The 14,199-nt window shown below is 66.4% G+C and overlaps 5 protein-coding genes across 5 annotated transcripts; 3 read left to right on the top strand and 2 right to left on the bottom strand.

Moving 5' to 3' along the window:
• Positions 1-274: 274 nt before the first annotated feature.
• EMIHUDRAFT_215691 (hypothetical protein) lies at positions 275-694 on the top strand (the record flags this gene model as incomplete). Its single annotated transcript, XM_005762842.1, has 1 exon — positions 275-694. The coding sequence occupies one exon, from the start codon at positions 275-277 to the stop codon at positions 692-694; it is 420 nt and encodes a 139-aa protein (XP_005762899.1).
• A 2,481-nt stretch (positions 695-3,175) lies between these two features.
• EMIHUDRAFT_215689 (hypothetical protein) lies at positions 3,176-4,653 on the top strand (the record flags this gene model as incomplete). Its single annotated transcript, XM_005762841.1, has 4 exons — positions 3,176-3,585; positions 4,006-4,057; positions 4,198-4,243; positions 4,385-4,653. The coding sequence occupies 4 exons, from the start codon at positions 3,176-3,178 to the stop codon at positions 4,651-4,653; spliced, it is 777 nt and encodes a 258-aa protein (XP_005762898.1).
• A 1,025-nt stretch (positions 4,654-5,678) lies between these two features.
• EMIHUDRAFT_358189 (hypothetical protein) lies at positions 5,679-6,122 on the top strand (the record flags this gene model as incomplete). The annotated part of the gene is made up of 1 exon (XM_005762840.1): positions 5,679-6,122. A coding segment is annotated over one exon (444 nt), but the record flags the coding sequence as incomplete, so codon positions are not given.
• Positions 6,123-8,009: 1,887 nt separating this feature from the next.
• On the bottom strand, positions 8,010-8,576 carry EMIHUDRAFT_215687 (hypothetical protein; the record flags this gene model as incomplete). Its single annotated transcript, XM_005762839.1, has 2 exons — positions 8,010-8,086; positions 8,162-8,576. 2 exons carry the CDS (start codon positions 8,574-8,576, stop codon positions 8,010-8,012), a joined length of 492 nt encoding a protein of 163 aa, XP_005762896.1.
• A 532-nt stretch (positions 8,577-9,108) lies between these two features.
• EMIHUDRAFT_215686 (hypothetical protein) lies at positions 9,109-10,563 on the bottom strand (the record flags this gene model as incomplete). The annotated part of the gene is made up of 6 exons (XM_005762838.1): positions 9,109-9,249; positions 9,357-9,437; positions 9,542-9,622; positions 9,726-9,812; positions 9,894-9,971; positions 10,528-10,563. The coding sequence occupies 6 exons, from the start codon at positions 10,561-10,563 to the stop codon at positions 9,109-9,111; spliced, it is 504 nt and encodes a 167-aa protein (XP_005762895.1).
• Positions 10,564-14,199: the final 3,636 nt, after the last annotated feature.

Below are 14,199 nucleotides of genomic sequence, written 5' to 3'. Positions count from 1 at the left end.
GGGGGTAGCCAGTCCAAAGGAGCGGTCGCGCGAGTAATGGTTCTAATCATGCGCGTCCGTAGACGAGGTCGGGGAGCGGCGGCGGCGTGAGCGGTGGCGGCGGTGGTGTGGGGGAGGTGGAGGGAGGCGGAGGCGCGGGCGAGGTGGAGGGCGGCGGCGGCGTGGCGGCGTGGCGGCGGTGTGGGGGAGGTGGAGGGAGGCGGCCACTCTGGGCGTTGCGAGCCGCGTCGTCATCTTCCCCATCGGCCTTGGCAACAAGACGAGCACATCGGAGATGTATGTGGACATCCACAACTCGGGCGACTCAATGGTCGTTGGCGAGGGGGAGGCGCGGGCATCGTCGACGGCCAGCAGTCGGCACAAGTTCCGGTTGCAAGGGACGGTCCGCATCCACACACTCGATGACCTGTTGCCCATCGGCACACCTGCAGCGCCGGGAATCGTGCCACTGATGAAGATGGACGTGCAGGGCTACGAGTGCCGGGCGCTGCAGGGCATGCAGCGGTTGCTTTCCAGCCGCAGCGTCAGTGCCATCGTCACAGAGGTGTCACTACCTCACCTGAAACGGGCCCAGTGCTCCAAGGCAGGGCTCCTTGGCTCGCTTCACGACTCAGGCTATCGCGTCGACCACCCCGATGGAGGACGCGGCGCATGGAGTTGGGACGTGCTGGCTGTACTGCAGACGGGCCGTTAGGCGGATCATCTGCCCTACATGGTTGGCCGGATGGCTTCGTGTGCTGCGGTGCCTCGCCAGCCCGCCGTTCGTGCCGTGGAGTAGCTAGTTTAATGCCAACAGGTACTAAATAGATCATACAAGCAAATGCCTCCGAGCGATTTAGTGTCAGAGACCAATAGCAAATTCCGCACCGCCGGGCGAGGGGGGGACGGCGATCTGTGTTTAGGTTTGTGTATGTCCGCAGCGCGCTTCGCTCGACTGCTGGTCGTTCCAGACGGCCCAGGCCGCAGCGACAACAGGCTCACGTGCGGCGGCAGCGGTGGTGGCGCCCTCGACGGCTGCCAGACCTGCGGCAACGATGGCCCTCCGGCTCCTTGCCGTGAGGACTTCGCTCACCTCGGAGACGGTCAAGAGCGAGCATACCGGCAAGCCCGCAACAAGTGGGCTGCAGCGGGCAAGAAGCGCAAGCGACACGAAAGCAAGCATGCTGAGCGAGATGCAAAAGTACATCACGATGCTGCTCGAGCGCAGATCATGCGGCTGCGTTGCGGGGAAACGCAGGACGCCGCAGAGTCCTTCGCCGCTTACTTGCTCCGTGGAGGAAGCGGCGATCCCAGCTACGGCTCGTCGGACTGGTGCGTAGCAGCGACACTGGTCCGCCTGCCCAGCACGCGTAACCCCCTCTCTGCTCGCAGGCTATCAGAATTCATCCTCCTGATGAGCATGGAGGCAACATACTCCGCTGTCGAGAAGGCCGCTGCAGCTAGCCTCGACGGGCCTCGACGGGCCTCGACGGGCCTCGACGGGCCTCGACGGGCCTCGACGGGCCTCGACGGGCCTCGACGGGCCTCGACGGGCCTCGACGGGCCTCGACGGGCCTCGACGGGCCTCGACGGGCCTCGACGGGCCTCGACGGGCCTCGACGGGCCTCGACGGGCCTCGACGGGCCTCGACGGGCCTCGACGGGCCTCGACGGGCCTCGACGGGCCTCGACGGGCCTGTCGACACCTCTACCCCTCGACAGCAGCTCGACACCCTCGACACCGGGCCTCGAAACCTCGACACCAGGGCTCAGCCCTCTCGAACATGGATCGCAGCCGCTGGTGCCGCGCCACCTCGCCCGCCTGCGCGCTCGCCCTGTGGGCCTGGAACAGGAGCTTGCCTGCCACAGCACTCACACTGCGCGCCTGCTCCTCCGCCACTTGGGCGGCAAACCGGCAATGCGGGCGGCGCGGTCCTTGTCGGCGGCCTTTTTCTCCTTCTTCTGGAGCTGGCCCGCCTTCTTCTCGACCTATCTATGAACCGGTGTAGCATGAGGGCGAGGTGGCCAACGTTGCCGAGCGGCGCGTTCACGAAATAGTCCGCGATGGCGCTCGCGTCGGCCTTGCCGGCCTCCTTGATAAGCTCGATGAGCAGGTTGCCGTCGACCGCGGCGGCGAGCTTGCTTGTCGGCGAGGGGCGCCGTCGCTTCGTGGCTGGCGAGGTACTCGCTCAAAGCGGCCGCAGGCATGTCGCGCTCGAGCAGCACCGTTGACATGATGTCGTTGTATGCGCGCGCTTTCGGCGAAAGAAATGGTGCGAGAGCCACCATACCATACCCCGGAAAAAGTTGGAACCCTGGCCTCAGAATAGCAGACCTTGCAGTTTCGTACACCTTGGGAGCGGAGCTGCTCTTAGTCCTAGAAGATGTAGGATTGCGAGCGTGGGTGCTAGCAATCGTACAGAGATGCCACGCTTGCGAGGAGTGCTGCTCACAATCCTTCGACTTCTAGGATTGAGAGCGAGGCTGCTCTCAATCCTAGCCGTCTAGAAAAGAAGGTTCACCAGCAGAAGGTCGCTGCTCGTGCAGTGCGGGGAGCAGTTTTCGTACACCGAGCAGCTGGAACTCGAGATCCGCTCGAGAGTTCACGGAGTCGGCTGGGGCTAGCCTCTTGCGACCCAGGTTCCGACCCTCTGCGTGGCCGACTCACACAGCGAGCCTTCCTGTCTCCGTGCTGCCGATTCATCGGTCGTGCTCAGTCAAGATATTGTAGAGACCGACCATATGCACAATATCTTGACTGAGAGCTAAGCCCAGTTCGACGATCGGCAGCCTCACCGCGGGTCGCGCCGCTGTGCAGCGAGAGCCAGGCTCGCCCGGCGATGGTGACCAGAGAGTGCTCAACAAATACCAGAAAAAATCAGGGAGCCTCAGAGAGTGCCACTGCCATCACCCAGGCCGCGGGAGCTGATCGGCTGCGCCGAGGACAGCTCCCTTGGTGTGCTCCGCGGCTCACCAGTGTGCGCCGCGGCGCCGTCCAGCCACTTTGGCGGCCAGCCACCGGTCGAGTTCTTCGACTCTGGAGGACAGAAAGGTACCGTCTGAAAGGTATTTTCATGCTCTATTGACTGGCGAAAAAATCCCCCGCAAAATGTTTTCACAGCGGGCGTGATTCACACCGAAGCATGAGTGAAGCATCGGGTCGCAAGAGGCTAGACCACAGCCGAAGAGCTCCAAAAATGACGGCCAGCTCGGATCCGCAGAGTCTGCCAAGCGCGATCCCTGCCGGCTTCGCGCGCGCGGCTGCCGCGATGCACCCGACCGTGCGCTCGCTGCTCGTCGAAGGCGCAGACCCAGCGACGGTCCCGGTCGATGACCTGCTCGCCGCGCTCGGGCGCGAGGGATCGCCGACGGCGGCGGAATACGGCTCTGTGATGGCCGTGCCACAGTCCCTCTCCGCGAGGGCGTGTGCCGCTCTGCGGGCCGCCGTCGACTCGCAGCGCCGGCTCGAGGCGGACTCTGTGGACGGCCAGGCGGAGCACCAGCTAAATCTCAGCCGGGCGGCGCTCGAGGCCCTCGTCGGCAGCGCGGAGGCGGCCAAGCTATGGAGGCTGCCCACCGCATTTCGCGCGCGCACCGCCGTCGCGCGGTGTGCGCCCGCCGGCACTGCCGACCCTGACGATGGCGGAGCCACTGCCGCCGCCGCCGCCGCCGCCGCCGCGGCCCGCTTGCGCAGCGAGGCCATCTCGCTCAAGCGAGCCGGCGACCGCTCCGGCGCTGCGGCGCGCCTCGCGGCGGCGCGTCGGTTGGCCGAAACGGCCTCGGCGTTCGAGCAAAAGGAGGAGGAGCGGCGGCAGCAGCGGAAGGAGAAGCAGCAGCAGCATGCGGAGGAGACGCAGCAGCAGCAGCAGCAGCAGCAGCAGCAGGAGGAGGAGGAGGAGGCGGAGGCGGAGGTCGAGGACGCGGGACCGACGCTGCAGGAGATGTTTGTGCGGCGGTGCTCGGCGGAGACGCGACCGCGGTGGATGATCTCGGGTGATCTCGGGTGATCTCGGGTGATCTCGAGTAGGTACTCGGCGGAGACGCGGCCGTGGATTGCCTTCCACCCCGACGCCTACGAGGTGGCCGCTCACCCACGCGCATTGGGCCTTGCACTTTGAATGCCGTGGGGCTCCTGTCGTTAGACGTGGAGACGCGAGGGTTGCCCCCCCTTGCCCCACCACCTCGTGTGTGTGGAGGAGTTTACCTCACCTTACCTTAGGTGACCGTCAATGTCGCGCTCTCGGACGATGCGTCGCACGAGGGAGGTGTGTCTCGCGCCTTGCGGGGGGGGAGCGGAAAGGAGGAACCTCTTCCCAAGAGCACCACTCTTGGAGCGCCGCCACCCAGAGCGTTGCAAGCAGCGCCGGGCAATGACGGCTTACCGCCCACCCAGCCCCCCTCGGCAGGCCGCCTGCTCGGCGTGTTCGGCGGGGCGGTGCAGCCGCTGCTGCGGGCCGAGGGCGACGCCACCGTGCACTCCTCCCGGCTGCTGCACGCCGTGAGCGCGATGACGGGAGGCACGCGGTACGCCCTCATCCTCTTCTTCGACCGGCGAGCGCGCGCTGGCCGGCGCACGCGCTGGAGCACGCCCGCCGCCGCCGTGTCAAAGGTCGAAGGTCGGGATGCGTTTTCTGTAAGAGTGAGCGGCGGCGGGGTAGGGCAGCTGTTAGGTTAGGTTAGGTAGGAAGGCTGTTCTTCACGGATCACACACACACACACACACACACACACACACACACACACACACACACACACACACACACACACACACACACACACACACACACACACACACACACACACACACACACACACACACACACACACACACACGCACGCACACACACACACACACACACACACACACGTATGTGTGTATGTACCCCCACCGTAGGTAGAAAGGTGAAGAACAGCCAGGCTCGGACTGGACACCAACGCGGTAGAGGGAGCGGACCGTGAGTTGAGGAAATCGAGGGACGCGACCCACTTCGCCACAGACGGTCCCGCGCCTCGCCACTATGACAGTGGCACGGCCGCAGCTCGTGTGCGTGCCACTGTCTTTGTCCGGAGTGAATACTCCAACGCGCTCGTCGGTGACGGTGTCCCTCAACCTGCGCCGCGCTCGGCGAACCTCGACAGCGCTTTCGGTGGCATGCAGCTCTTTGCGACAGAAGCCTGGAGAGCAGCTCCTCTGCTGCTCACACACTCTGCACAGTTGACACAGCCTACTGTGCGGCTGCCACAGCTGTGACAGCGATGGGCTCGCCCTCACTGGCCCTCAGTCACTTGTGCTGCGGCTTGTGTGAGCGACACTGCTCGGCGACTGCCGGCACACTGTGAGACCGTGGGTGTGAGGTAAAACCACGCTACCAGCGCTTGGTCACATCGGCCCCGAGGTCAGATCCTTCTACTCTGTTGATGACAAGACTTGTCTACTGGCTGGAGCCGAGCAGGAGGGCCCAGCGCACAACCCCTGGTCAACTCAGGGTCCACACCCCGTATGGGTCTTGGGTGGACGCTAGACATGTCTGCGCCTCCTCCGCCTCCCTCCTTTGCACCGATTGTGGTGCCGCCCTCGACCCTCGTGGCAGACCTGAAGAAGACGCGGGGCGACGCCTCTTTGCCGCACGGCCCGGTCACTTTCCTGGTCGGAAAGGCGAGGAGCAGCGCATCGAGCACGTGAGCAAGAGCCTGCTCTGCGTGCGGTCCGAGTACTATGGGAAGATGTTTGGCATCGGCATGAAGGAGCGCGACGCCGCCGAGATCACGGTGCCCAAGACGGACCTCGCCAGCTTCACCGCCTTCATCGACTACCTCTGCACCGACCAGCTCGACCTCGGCGAGGGGGAGGGCGAGCAGGCGCGGCGCGCGCTCGACCTGCGGGAGCTGGCGCAGATGTACCAGGTGCCGCGCCTCGAGCTGCTCTGCGCGCAGGCGCTGCAGGAGAGCGTCGGGCCGGCGAGCGCCGTGCCGCTGCTCGAGGCGGCGCACACGATGGGCGACGGGCGGCTCCTCGCGCAGTGCCGCCGCTACGTGGCCGACCACGCCGCCGAGGTGCGGGCGAGAGGCGGCGTGGAGCAGCTGCGCGACCTCGGCGTGGCCAAGGGGCTGCTCGGCGACGCGCTCGACCAGGTGGCGGAGCTGAAGATGGGGGCGGCGCGCACGGCGGCGGGCCGGAGGGCGGCGCCCTAGTGTCTGGTTTGCATGTGAGAGCATTGGAGGGCGACGCATTGACGTATGTTTGGCGCCGGAGCGCGGCGCGCGCGTTCGGTCCCATTTTCGTTTTGTCGGTGGCGTGCGCGTATATACAAGGCATGTTTGTTGGGCTACGGGCTACGGGAGAGCAAAAGTTTGTTTGAGAAATATGTGACTGCTAGTCATTTCTGGAGATATGCCAAAAGTACATGCGGCTCTGTGTGCTTCTGAAGTGGCCCGAAGGCACGCAACACACGTGAGGTATGTACGGCCTCTCGAGAGCCGCAGCGACCGCTCGCTCAAACCCCCTAAAGTACCCTCAAGCCTCTACCGTGCTAAGTTTGACTAAGCATCCTCTACTATAGCGAGTCCGCGCCAACGCGAACGGCCGCGGCCCGCGACGGCGCAGGGCGATCCGGTGCCTGGCCTGGGGGAAGCCCGACCAGTGTGTCTGTGAGGTGGCTCAGAAATGCGGCGAGACCGCCGCCGCCGCGTCCGCCCGCCGCCTCCCCTCCTCTGGCCGCCTCGCCGCCCGTCCAGTTGAGCGCAAAGCTGCTGACTGCGCCGCGCCGGCTCTCGGGCGGCAGCACGATCGTGTGCCCGTCGTCGCTGAAGTTGACGCGCAGGGGGGTGAGCGACAGCCAGCGCCCGCCGGCGGCGAGGTGCACAGCCTAGGCGGGCGGTGTCGCGGACGTGTCGCGGACGTGTGTGGTCGTGTCGCGGACGTGTCATGGCCGTGTGTGGCCGCGTCTTGGCCGTGTCGTGGCCGTGTGTGGCCGTGTCGTGGCCGTGACGTGGCCGTGTCTGTCGGGCGGGGGAGGAGGGCTGCGCCGCGCCTCCGTGTCGAACAGGATCGGGAGATATGGGGAGATATGGGGAGATATGGGGAGAGATGAGCCTCTGTGTCGAAGAGGATCGGGCTGCTTGTGGCCGGGTCGAGCGAGCACGCCTCGCGGTGGGTGATGCACTTCGTGTCTCGCCTGGAGGGGGGCAGTGCCGCCACTGACGAGACGCGGGTGCCGCCTCGGACTGTCGGCGCCCCCCCTTCCTCCCTTCGCATCGGCCGCCTCGACTCGCTCCACCACGCGCGGTAGCACTCGAGGAGCACGCGCACCTTGTGCACGTGGCGGGCACAGGCGCGAAGTGAGGCCCTCCGGCACACCACCCACCGCGCCTAGTCCCGACCCCACGCGCACCGCAGGGGAGGGCGACGCGCCGATGCGCCGCCAGAGCGCACCGTCGAGCAAGACGTTGACGGTCGTCGCGAGCGGGGCCCACTGCGTCTGGCCGCGCCACGCGGGCAGCAGCAGCGCCCGCGCGGCGGGGACGTCGAGCCGCTCGTTGGTGGTGGCCACCTGTGCGCAGCGCAGCACTTGCCCGCAGACGCACGTGCAAGGAGAGACGCTGCCGCTCGGGCGAAAGGGAGAGGAGAGGGAGGGAGGGAGAGAGAGAGAGAGAGAGAGAGAGAGAGAGAGAGAGAGAGAGAGAGAGAGAGAGAGAGACAGAGAGAGAGACAGAGAGACAGAGACAGAGACAGAGACAGAGACAGAGACGGAGAGACAGAGACAGAGATAGAGACAGACAGGGACAGAGACAGACAGAGAGGCTCACCGGCGACTCGTGCCCCCAGGGCAGCTTGATGTGTGGCACCACGGAGCCGCCCATCGCAAAGATCTGGACGCGCGACGCCGCGCGCGGGTACCGCGCCAGCAGCGCGGCCGCGTTGGTGTGCGGCCTGCGGCGACGCAAGCACGGGTGAGAAGACGGGCTTGAACGGGTCGTCGAGAGCGGGGTATGTTCCTGGTATGTTCCTGAGGCTGTGAGTACCCGCATCTACTAGCAGTCGGGCCCGATCTCAATCAGCGCCACCGGCACCGGCGAGCTCTCCACAACCTCCCACATCGCAGCCACGCCTGCGGCACGTCAGGGACGGGTGTCATCGGCAACTCCCCCTCTCTACGACACCTCCCAAGATCGCGGCTTCAGACCGTCCGAGCGGACTCCGCCGCGGTAGGCTCGCAGGTCGTAGTCAGCGGCCCACGGGAAGAGCGCGCCGGTGCCATTGTCCGACGGCACGCCGATGCCGATCGGCACAGCGTCGCACCCGACGAGGCTCAGGTGCTTGGCGGCCACCCTCGCGCGGCCAACCACGTCGTGCGAGGCAGTCACGAGCAGCTTGAGGACGAGATGAGGCGTGCGCAGCAGCATCGCGAGCGCGAAGCTATCGTCCATGAAGGTTCCGATGTCTGTGTCGAGGATGACAGGAACCGGCTGCGCGGACGGACTGCCATCTGCTATGGCAGCCGATGCTGCAGGGAGGGCCGCAGCGAGCAGCCACAAGAGCACCCCGAAGTTCCAGAAGGTCACGCTTCCAAAGAGCAGCCCGACGGACATGGCGTCCATCGTGTGGCTCTGAGTTTCCGAGGTGCAGGGGTACTACGTGGTTGTGGCTTGGCGCGCGCGCGAGCGCGACCAAAAACGGGGCGAATTTCTTTTTTTCGGCGGGGCGAGTTATTACATCGAAGGCTGCCTCAAAGAATCTTAGAAACTCCCTGCAAGGGTAAAGAATTCTCGCCCAGACGAGGGAAAAGAATTCCTTCAGCCGAGCGCCCGCCGGACGAGATGACGCGCGATGGGGAGATGGACGCCGCGCAGATGAGCGCGCCCTGGAGCGTTCGCTACTGCGCCAGTCGCCACCCCGGCGAGCACATCCTGGCGAAAGAGCAGTGCGCCGACGGCTGCCTCGGCTCGCGCAACTGCACTCAATGCCGCTGTCGCGCCTGCCCTGCCTGCATGTGCTATGACCCACTCGGCCGACTGCTGCAGAGGGACGATGGCGGTCGAGTTAGTGAGCGAGACGTTACCGCTGTTCTCCGCGAAGACGACGCCGCCCCGCTGTAGTTGAGAACGGGGTGTGAGGCAACCGTGGCTCTCTTTATCTCTCGACCCGCTGCCGTGCGGCGCTGTTGGAGGCGGCTAGCTCTACGCGGCGCACAGAGCCAGCAGAGCAGCGCGTCACGGAGGAGCCGACGAGCGAGACCGCACCGCTGCCAGACGCGGAGACGACGCCGCCGGTCTGCGGTTGCGAGGTGAGAGCGGGATGAGGCATCCGCGGCCCTCACATCTCTCGACTCGCTGCCGTGCGGCGCTGCCACGGCAGGCTGTTAGCTCTACGCGGCGCACAGAGCCAGCAGAGCAGTCCCTCACGGTCGAGTCAATGAGCGAGACCGCACCGATGCCAGACGAATGAACGACGCCGCCGTACTGCGGTTGCGAGCAGAGAGCGGGGTGAGGCCCGCCGCCCTCTACATCTCTCGGCCTGCAGCCGTGCTGGGCTGCAGGGCGGCGGCTGGCTCTACGCGGCGCACATAGCCAGCCGAGCAGCCCGTCACTGTCGAGCCGATGAGCGAGACCGCACCGCTGTTCTCCGCGGAGACGACGCCGCCGTTCTGCGGTTGCGAGGAGAGAGCGGGGTGAGGCAGCCGTGCCCCCCCCCTCTCCCACAGCCGTGCTGCGCGGCCCATGGAGGCTGCTAGCTCTTACTCGACGCACCCCTTGTGAGCCAGCCGAGCAGTCGCTCACAGTCGAGCCGGTGAGCGAGACCGCACCGCTGAAAGACGCGAAGACGACGCCGCCGCGCTGCGGTTGCGAGGCGAGAGCGGGGTGAGGCAGCCGCAGCCCCCTACGCGCAGTGCAGGCGGCTAGCTCTACGCGACGCACAAAAGCATAGCAGTCCGTCACAGTCGAGTCGGTGAGCGAGACCGCACCGCTGTAAGACGCGTAGACGACACCGCCCAACTGCGGTTGCGAGGAGAGAGCGGGGTGAGGCAGCCGTGGCTCTCTTCATCTCTCGCCCTGTTGCCGTGCGGCGCTGCAGGGCGGTGGCTAGCTCTACGCGGCGCACCCCGTGGAGCCAGCCACCGATGGGGTACCAGGAGCCAGTAGCCGAACAACTCCTCACGGTGGAGTCGATGATCTCGACGTCGCCTGCCTCCGTCGCCTGCACAACCCCGCCATCGTCCGCCCTCCCGTTGACGAGGTTCAGCCGCCGCAGGGTGAGGCTGCAGCCGCCCGAGAGGTAAAAGAGCGTGGTCTGTCCCTGGCCGTCGAGCGTCGCGCCCTCGCCGCTGCTGGCGATGGTCACCTTGATGCTGGAGGCGCAGCTGATCTGGCTGCTCAGCTCGAAGTGCGCACTGGGCGGAAGGGAGATGGAGATGTCGGCAGCAGCCCCCTCGATCAGGGATCTGAGTTCGTTCTCGCTCACGACTGAGACGTAGCCGGGGGCGAGCGGCGGCGGCGGCGGCGGCAATGCTGGAGGCAGCGAAGGCGGCGAAGGCGGCGCATTGAGCGGTACCGCTGTGGCGAGGCCGAGCAAGTTGAGTGCTGCCATGCCGACGGGCGAGCGAGCGCAGTCGCCTCCCGGGGGACGATCGGAGGCGCGAGTGTAACGATAGACGGCCGAGCGCCCGCCGGGCAATGGAGGTTGACTGTGTGTACCCCCCAAGGTTCGGCGATCTCTAAAAAGAAAAAGAAATCCGCCGTGCAGCTCTTCACGACCGACACCGCGCGCTGAAACACTCTTGCCGCTGATTGGTATCGCCGCAGCCGCCCATGGCCTCGTCGACCTCTGAGGCAATGGACGTTGACGACACCGCCAAGGACAGGGATCGTGTGTCCGCCCTCGTGCGGCGTTACTTTGCGCAGCTGACCAGAGGCTGTGGTCGGCCAGGCTGCCCGAATCGGCACTGCCGAAGCTCTGCAGACGCGAGTGAGCTCGACCCGACGCGCGCCGCGCTGCTGAGCCTCGAGCTGGCGCAGTGCGGCGACCACGCGCTCTGCGACGAGCTGCCTCCCTTCCTCTCCCTGCCGCTGCTGCAGCAGCTCTGCGCCTCCGCCTCGTCTGGCGCGCCAGAGAGCATGCACGCGCTGGAGGCGTCGCTGGCGGAGGTCTTCTCGAGCGTCGAGGCGCTCAGCCGCTCCTTCGTCTCCAGCAGCGCCGCGCGCGAGGCGGAGGCCGCCCAGCTCGCCGTCGACCCCTCGGAGCTCAGCGGTGTGGACGCAGGCGCCGCACGTGCAGACGCAGCGCAGACGCAGCGCAGACACCGCCCACACCTCGCCAGACACGGGCCGCCTCACGTCGCCGCTTCCAGTGCCTGGCCAGTGTGATCGCTTCACCAGTGCACGGCCTCGCCAGCGCACGGCTGCGCCAGCGCACGGCTGCGCCAGCGCCGCCTCTGCAAGGCCTCCACCGCAAACACCCTCCGCCACGCCCTACCGCACGCGCGCAGGCGCCGTCGGCGAGGCGTACTCGCTGCTCTTCTCTTCGCCGCCAGACAGCGCCGGCTTCACGGCCGCCGACCGGCTCGGAAACGTCGTCATGCGCGGGGTGCGCCCCCTGCTGCTGGCGCGGGCCCGCGCCCCCGTCAACGACCTTCCGCGACCTTTCCTCGACCTCTCCCCGCAGGCGCACGCGCTGCTCCGCGGCCGCGGCGCCTACAAGCTGCTCACCGAGGGCAGCTGCCCCCTGCAGAGAGAGGGCGGCTCCCTCCGCTGGCTGCTCGTACTGATGGCCAACCCGCTGCTGCTTGAGCCGCAGCACCACAAGCCGGCGCGCGAGATCGGGCCGAGATCGGGCCGAGATCGGGCCGAGATCGGGCCGAGATCGGGCCGAGAGACCACCCCCAGACCAGTCTCTCCCCTGGCGTTCCTCCGCCCGGGTCCAGTGGAGTCCAGTAGTGGTAGTCACTATTGGCTCCACGAGGACGGTCCGGCGGGGCGCCGCCGCGGCTCCTCTTCTGGATTCGGGTACAGTGGGGGGTAGGGTAACTGGGCGCGGGTACAGTGGGGGTAGGGGAACGCCGCGGCTCCACCTCGCAGAAGTGCCGGGTAGCCCCGTCCTCGATGTGACGCATCAGGTGCTGCTGCCTCTCTGCTCGCTCATCGCGTCGCTCGAGGAGGGCGCGGCCGCGCAGGTGGCGCGCTGGTGGTCACATCTCTCCCCAGATCTCCCCAAATCTCCCCATATCTCCCGCAGGTGGCGCGCTGGTGGTCGCACTGGCCGGAGCCTGCTCTCGCGAGGATCGTGGTCGTGCTGCAGCAGTTTCTTTCGGCGCGCCGTTTCTACACGCCTCTCCCCACCTCTCCCCACCTCTCCCCACCTCTCCCCGGATCTCCCCACATCTCCCCACACCTCCCCAGATCTCTCCCCACACCTCCCCACACCTCCCCACACCTCCCCACACCTCCCCACACCTCCCGGTCTTTGACGCGGCCCGTAGGTCCGGCTCTGCCACACGCAGCGCATCGACGACGCCGTCGTCGCGGCGACCAAGGTACTCGGCTTGCTCTAGATATCTCCCCATATCTCCCCGTATCTCCCCACATCTCCCCATTCGCGGCGACCAAGGTGCTCGGCTTGCTCTAGATATCTCCCCATATCTCCCCGCATCTCCCCACATCTCCCCATTCGCGGCGACCAAGGTGCTCGGCTTGCTCTAGAGATCTCCCCATCTCTCCCCGCATCTCCCCACATCTCCCCATTCGCGGCGACCAAGGTGCTCGGCTTGCTCTACGACGCGAACGAGGCGGCGCTGGCGGCGGGCTGGCGGCGCGGAGGGCGCGGCGGCGGCGGCGGAGGTGGGGGCGGCGGAGGTGGGGGCGGCGGAGGTGGGGGCGGCAGCTCGCTCGACTACGCTTCGTTTTACAACGACGCGGTCAACTTGGAGGCCTCGAGACAGAGGAGGACCCGCGCCGCCACCCGTGAGCAAGCGCCTCTCTTCACAGCCGCCACGCCGCGGACAGGTGAACCTCAAGGAGGATTACCGCCGTTGGCGGTCAGCGCGGCGCGAGTTTTCGTTTTGCCGGCATTCGTACGTCCTCGACCCGGCCTCCAAGAGCACGGTGGGGAGAGATGGGGAGAGATGGGGAGAGGTGGGGAGAGATGGGGAGGTGTGGGGAGGTGTGGGGAGGTGTGGGGGGATGTGGGGAGGTGTGGGGGGGGGAGGTGTGGGGAGGTGTGGGGAGATATGGTGAGGTGTGGGGAGATGTGGGGAGATATGGTGAGGTGTGGGGAGATGTGGGGAGATACGGCCTCCAAGAGCACGGCGCAAGCGGGCCGCAAAAAAGAAATACGGCGCCCCCGCAGCCGGTGTTTCTTTTTCTAGGTGCTCATGTACGACGCGACGGCGCAGATGACGCACGAGTTTGAGGGCGCCATCCTGCGCTCGCTGTTTGTGGGTGGCACGTTGTCCGCTCCCTCGGCCAGGCCGCGAGGTGTGAACGGCGTCTCTTCACACGGCCCCGCCGCTGTGAGCAGGCGCCACGTCGCCGTACCTGATCCTCAAGGTGTGGTACCATATCTCGCCATATCTCGCCATATCTCCCCCATACCTCGCCATATCTCGCCATATCTCCCCCATATCTCCCCCATATCTCGCCATATCTCCCCCATATCTCCCCCATATCTCGCCATATCTCCCCCATATCTCCCCCATATCTCTCCATATCTCCGCCATACCTCGGCCATATCTCGCCATATCTCCCCACGTCGCCGTCCCTGCCCCTCAAGGTTCGTCGGTCGCACTTGATCCAGGACACGCTGTTGCGCGTCTCGCAACACAAGCGCGAGCTAAAGAAGCCGCTCAAGGCTCCTCTCCGCCGCCACCGTTGCCGCCTCCACCCTCGCCTCCTCCGCCCTCACCGCCGCCACCCTCCTCGCCGCCGCTGCCCCCCCCCCCGCCCCCGATCGAACGGTGTGCCAATAAAGAGGCTCGGCAACCTCTCCTTCGTCATCTCGCGCAACGGCTCCGACGAGGAGCGACTCCCGTCGGCGCACACCCTGCTGTCAACCACCTGACTGCTGCCCGAGTACACAACAAAGTCCAAGCTCAAGGCGCAGCTGCTCAAGGCGGTCTCGGACACCGAGGGCTTCCACATCATCTGACCGCCGGCCCGCGGCCGCAAAGCTCGAGTCGTGGAGGTGGAGAGCGCGCCGCGGTCCGTGAGAGGCCCGACACAAAAGAGCGGA

This window comes from Emiliania huxleyi (genome assembly GCF_000372725.1).
Source record: "Emiliania huxleyi CCMP1516 unplaced genomic scaffold EMIHUscaffold_66, whole genome shotgun sequence".
Classification (NCBI taxonomy): Eukaryota; Haptophyta; order Isochrysidales; family Noelaerhabdaceae; genus Emiliania; species Emiliania huxleyi.
The sequence above is the reverse complement of the archived record's forward strand: the minus strand, read 5'-3'. Positions and strand labels throughout refer to the sequence as shown.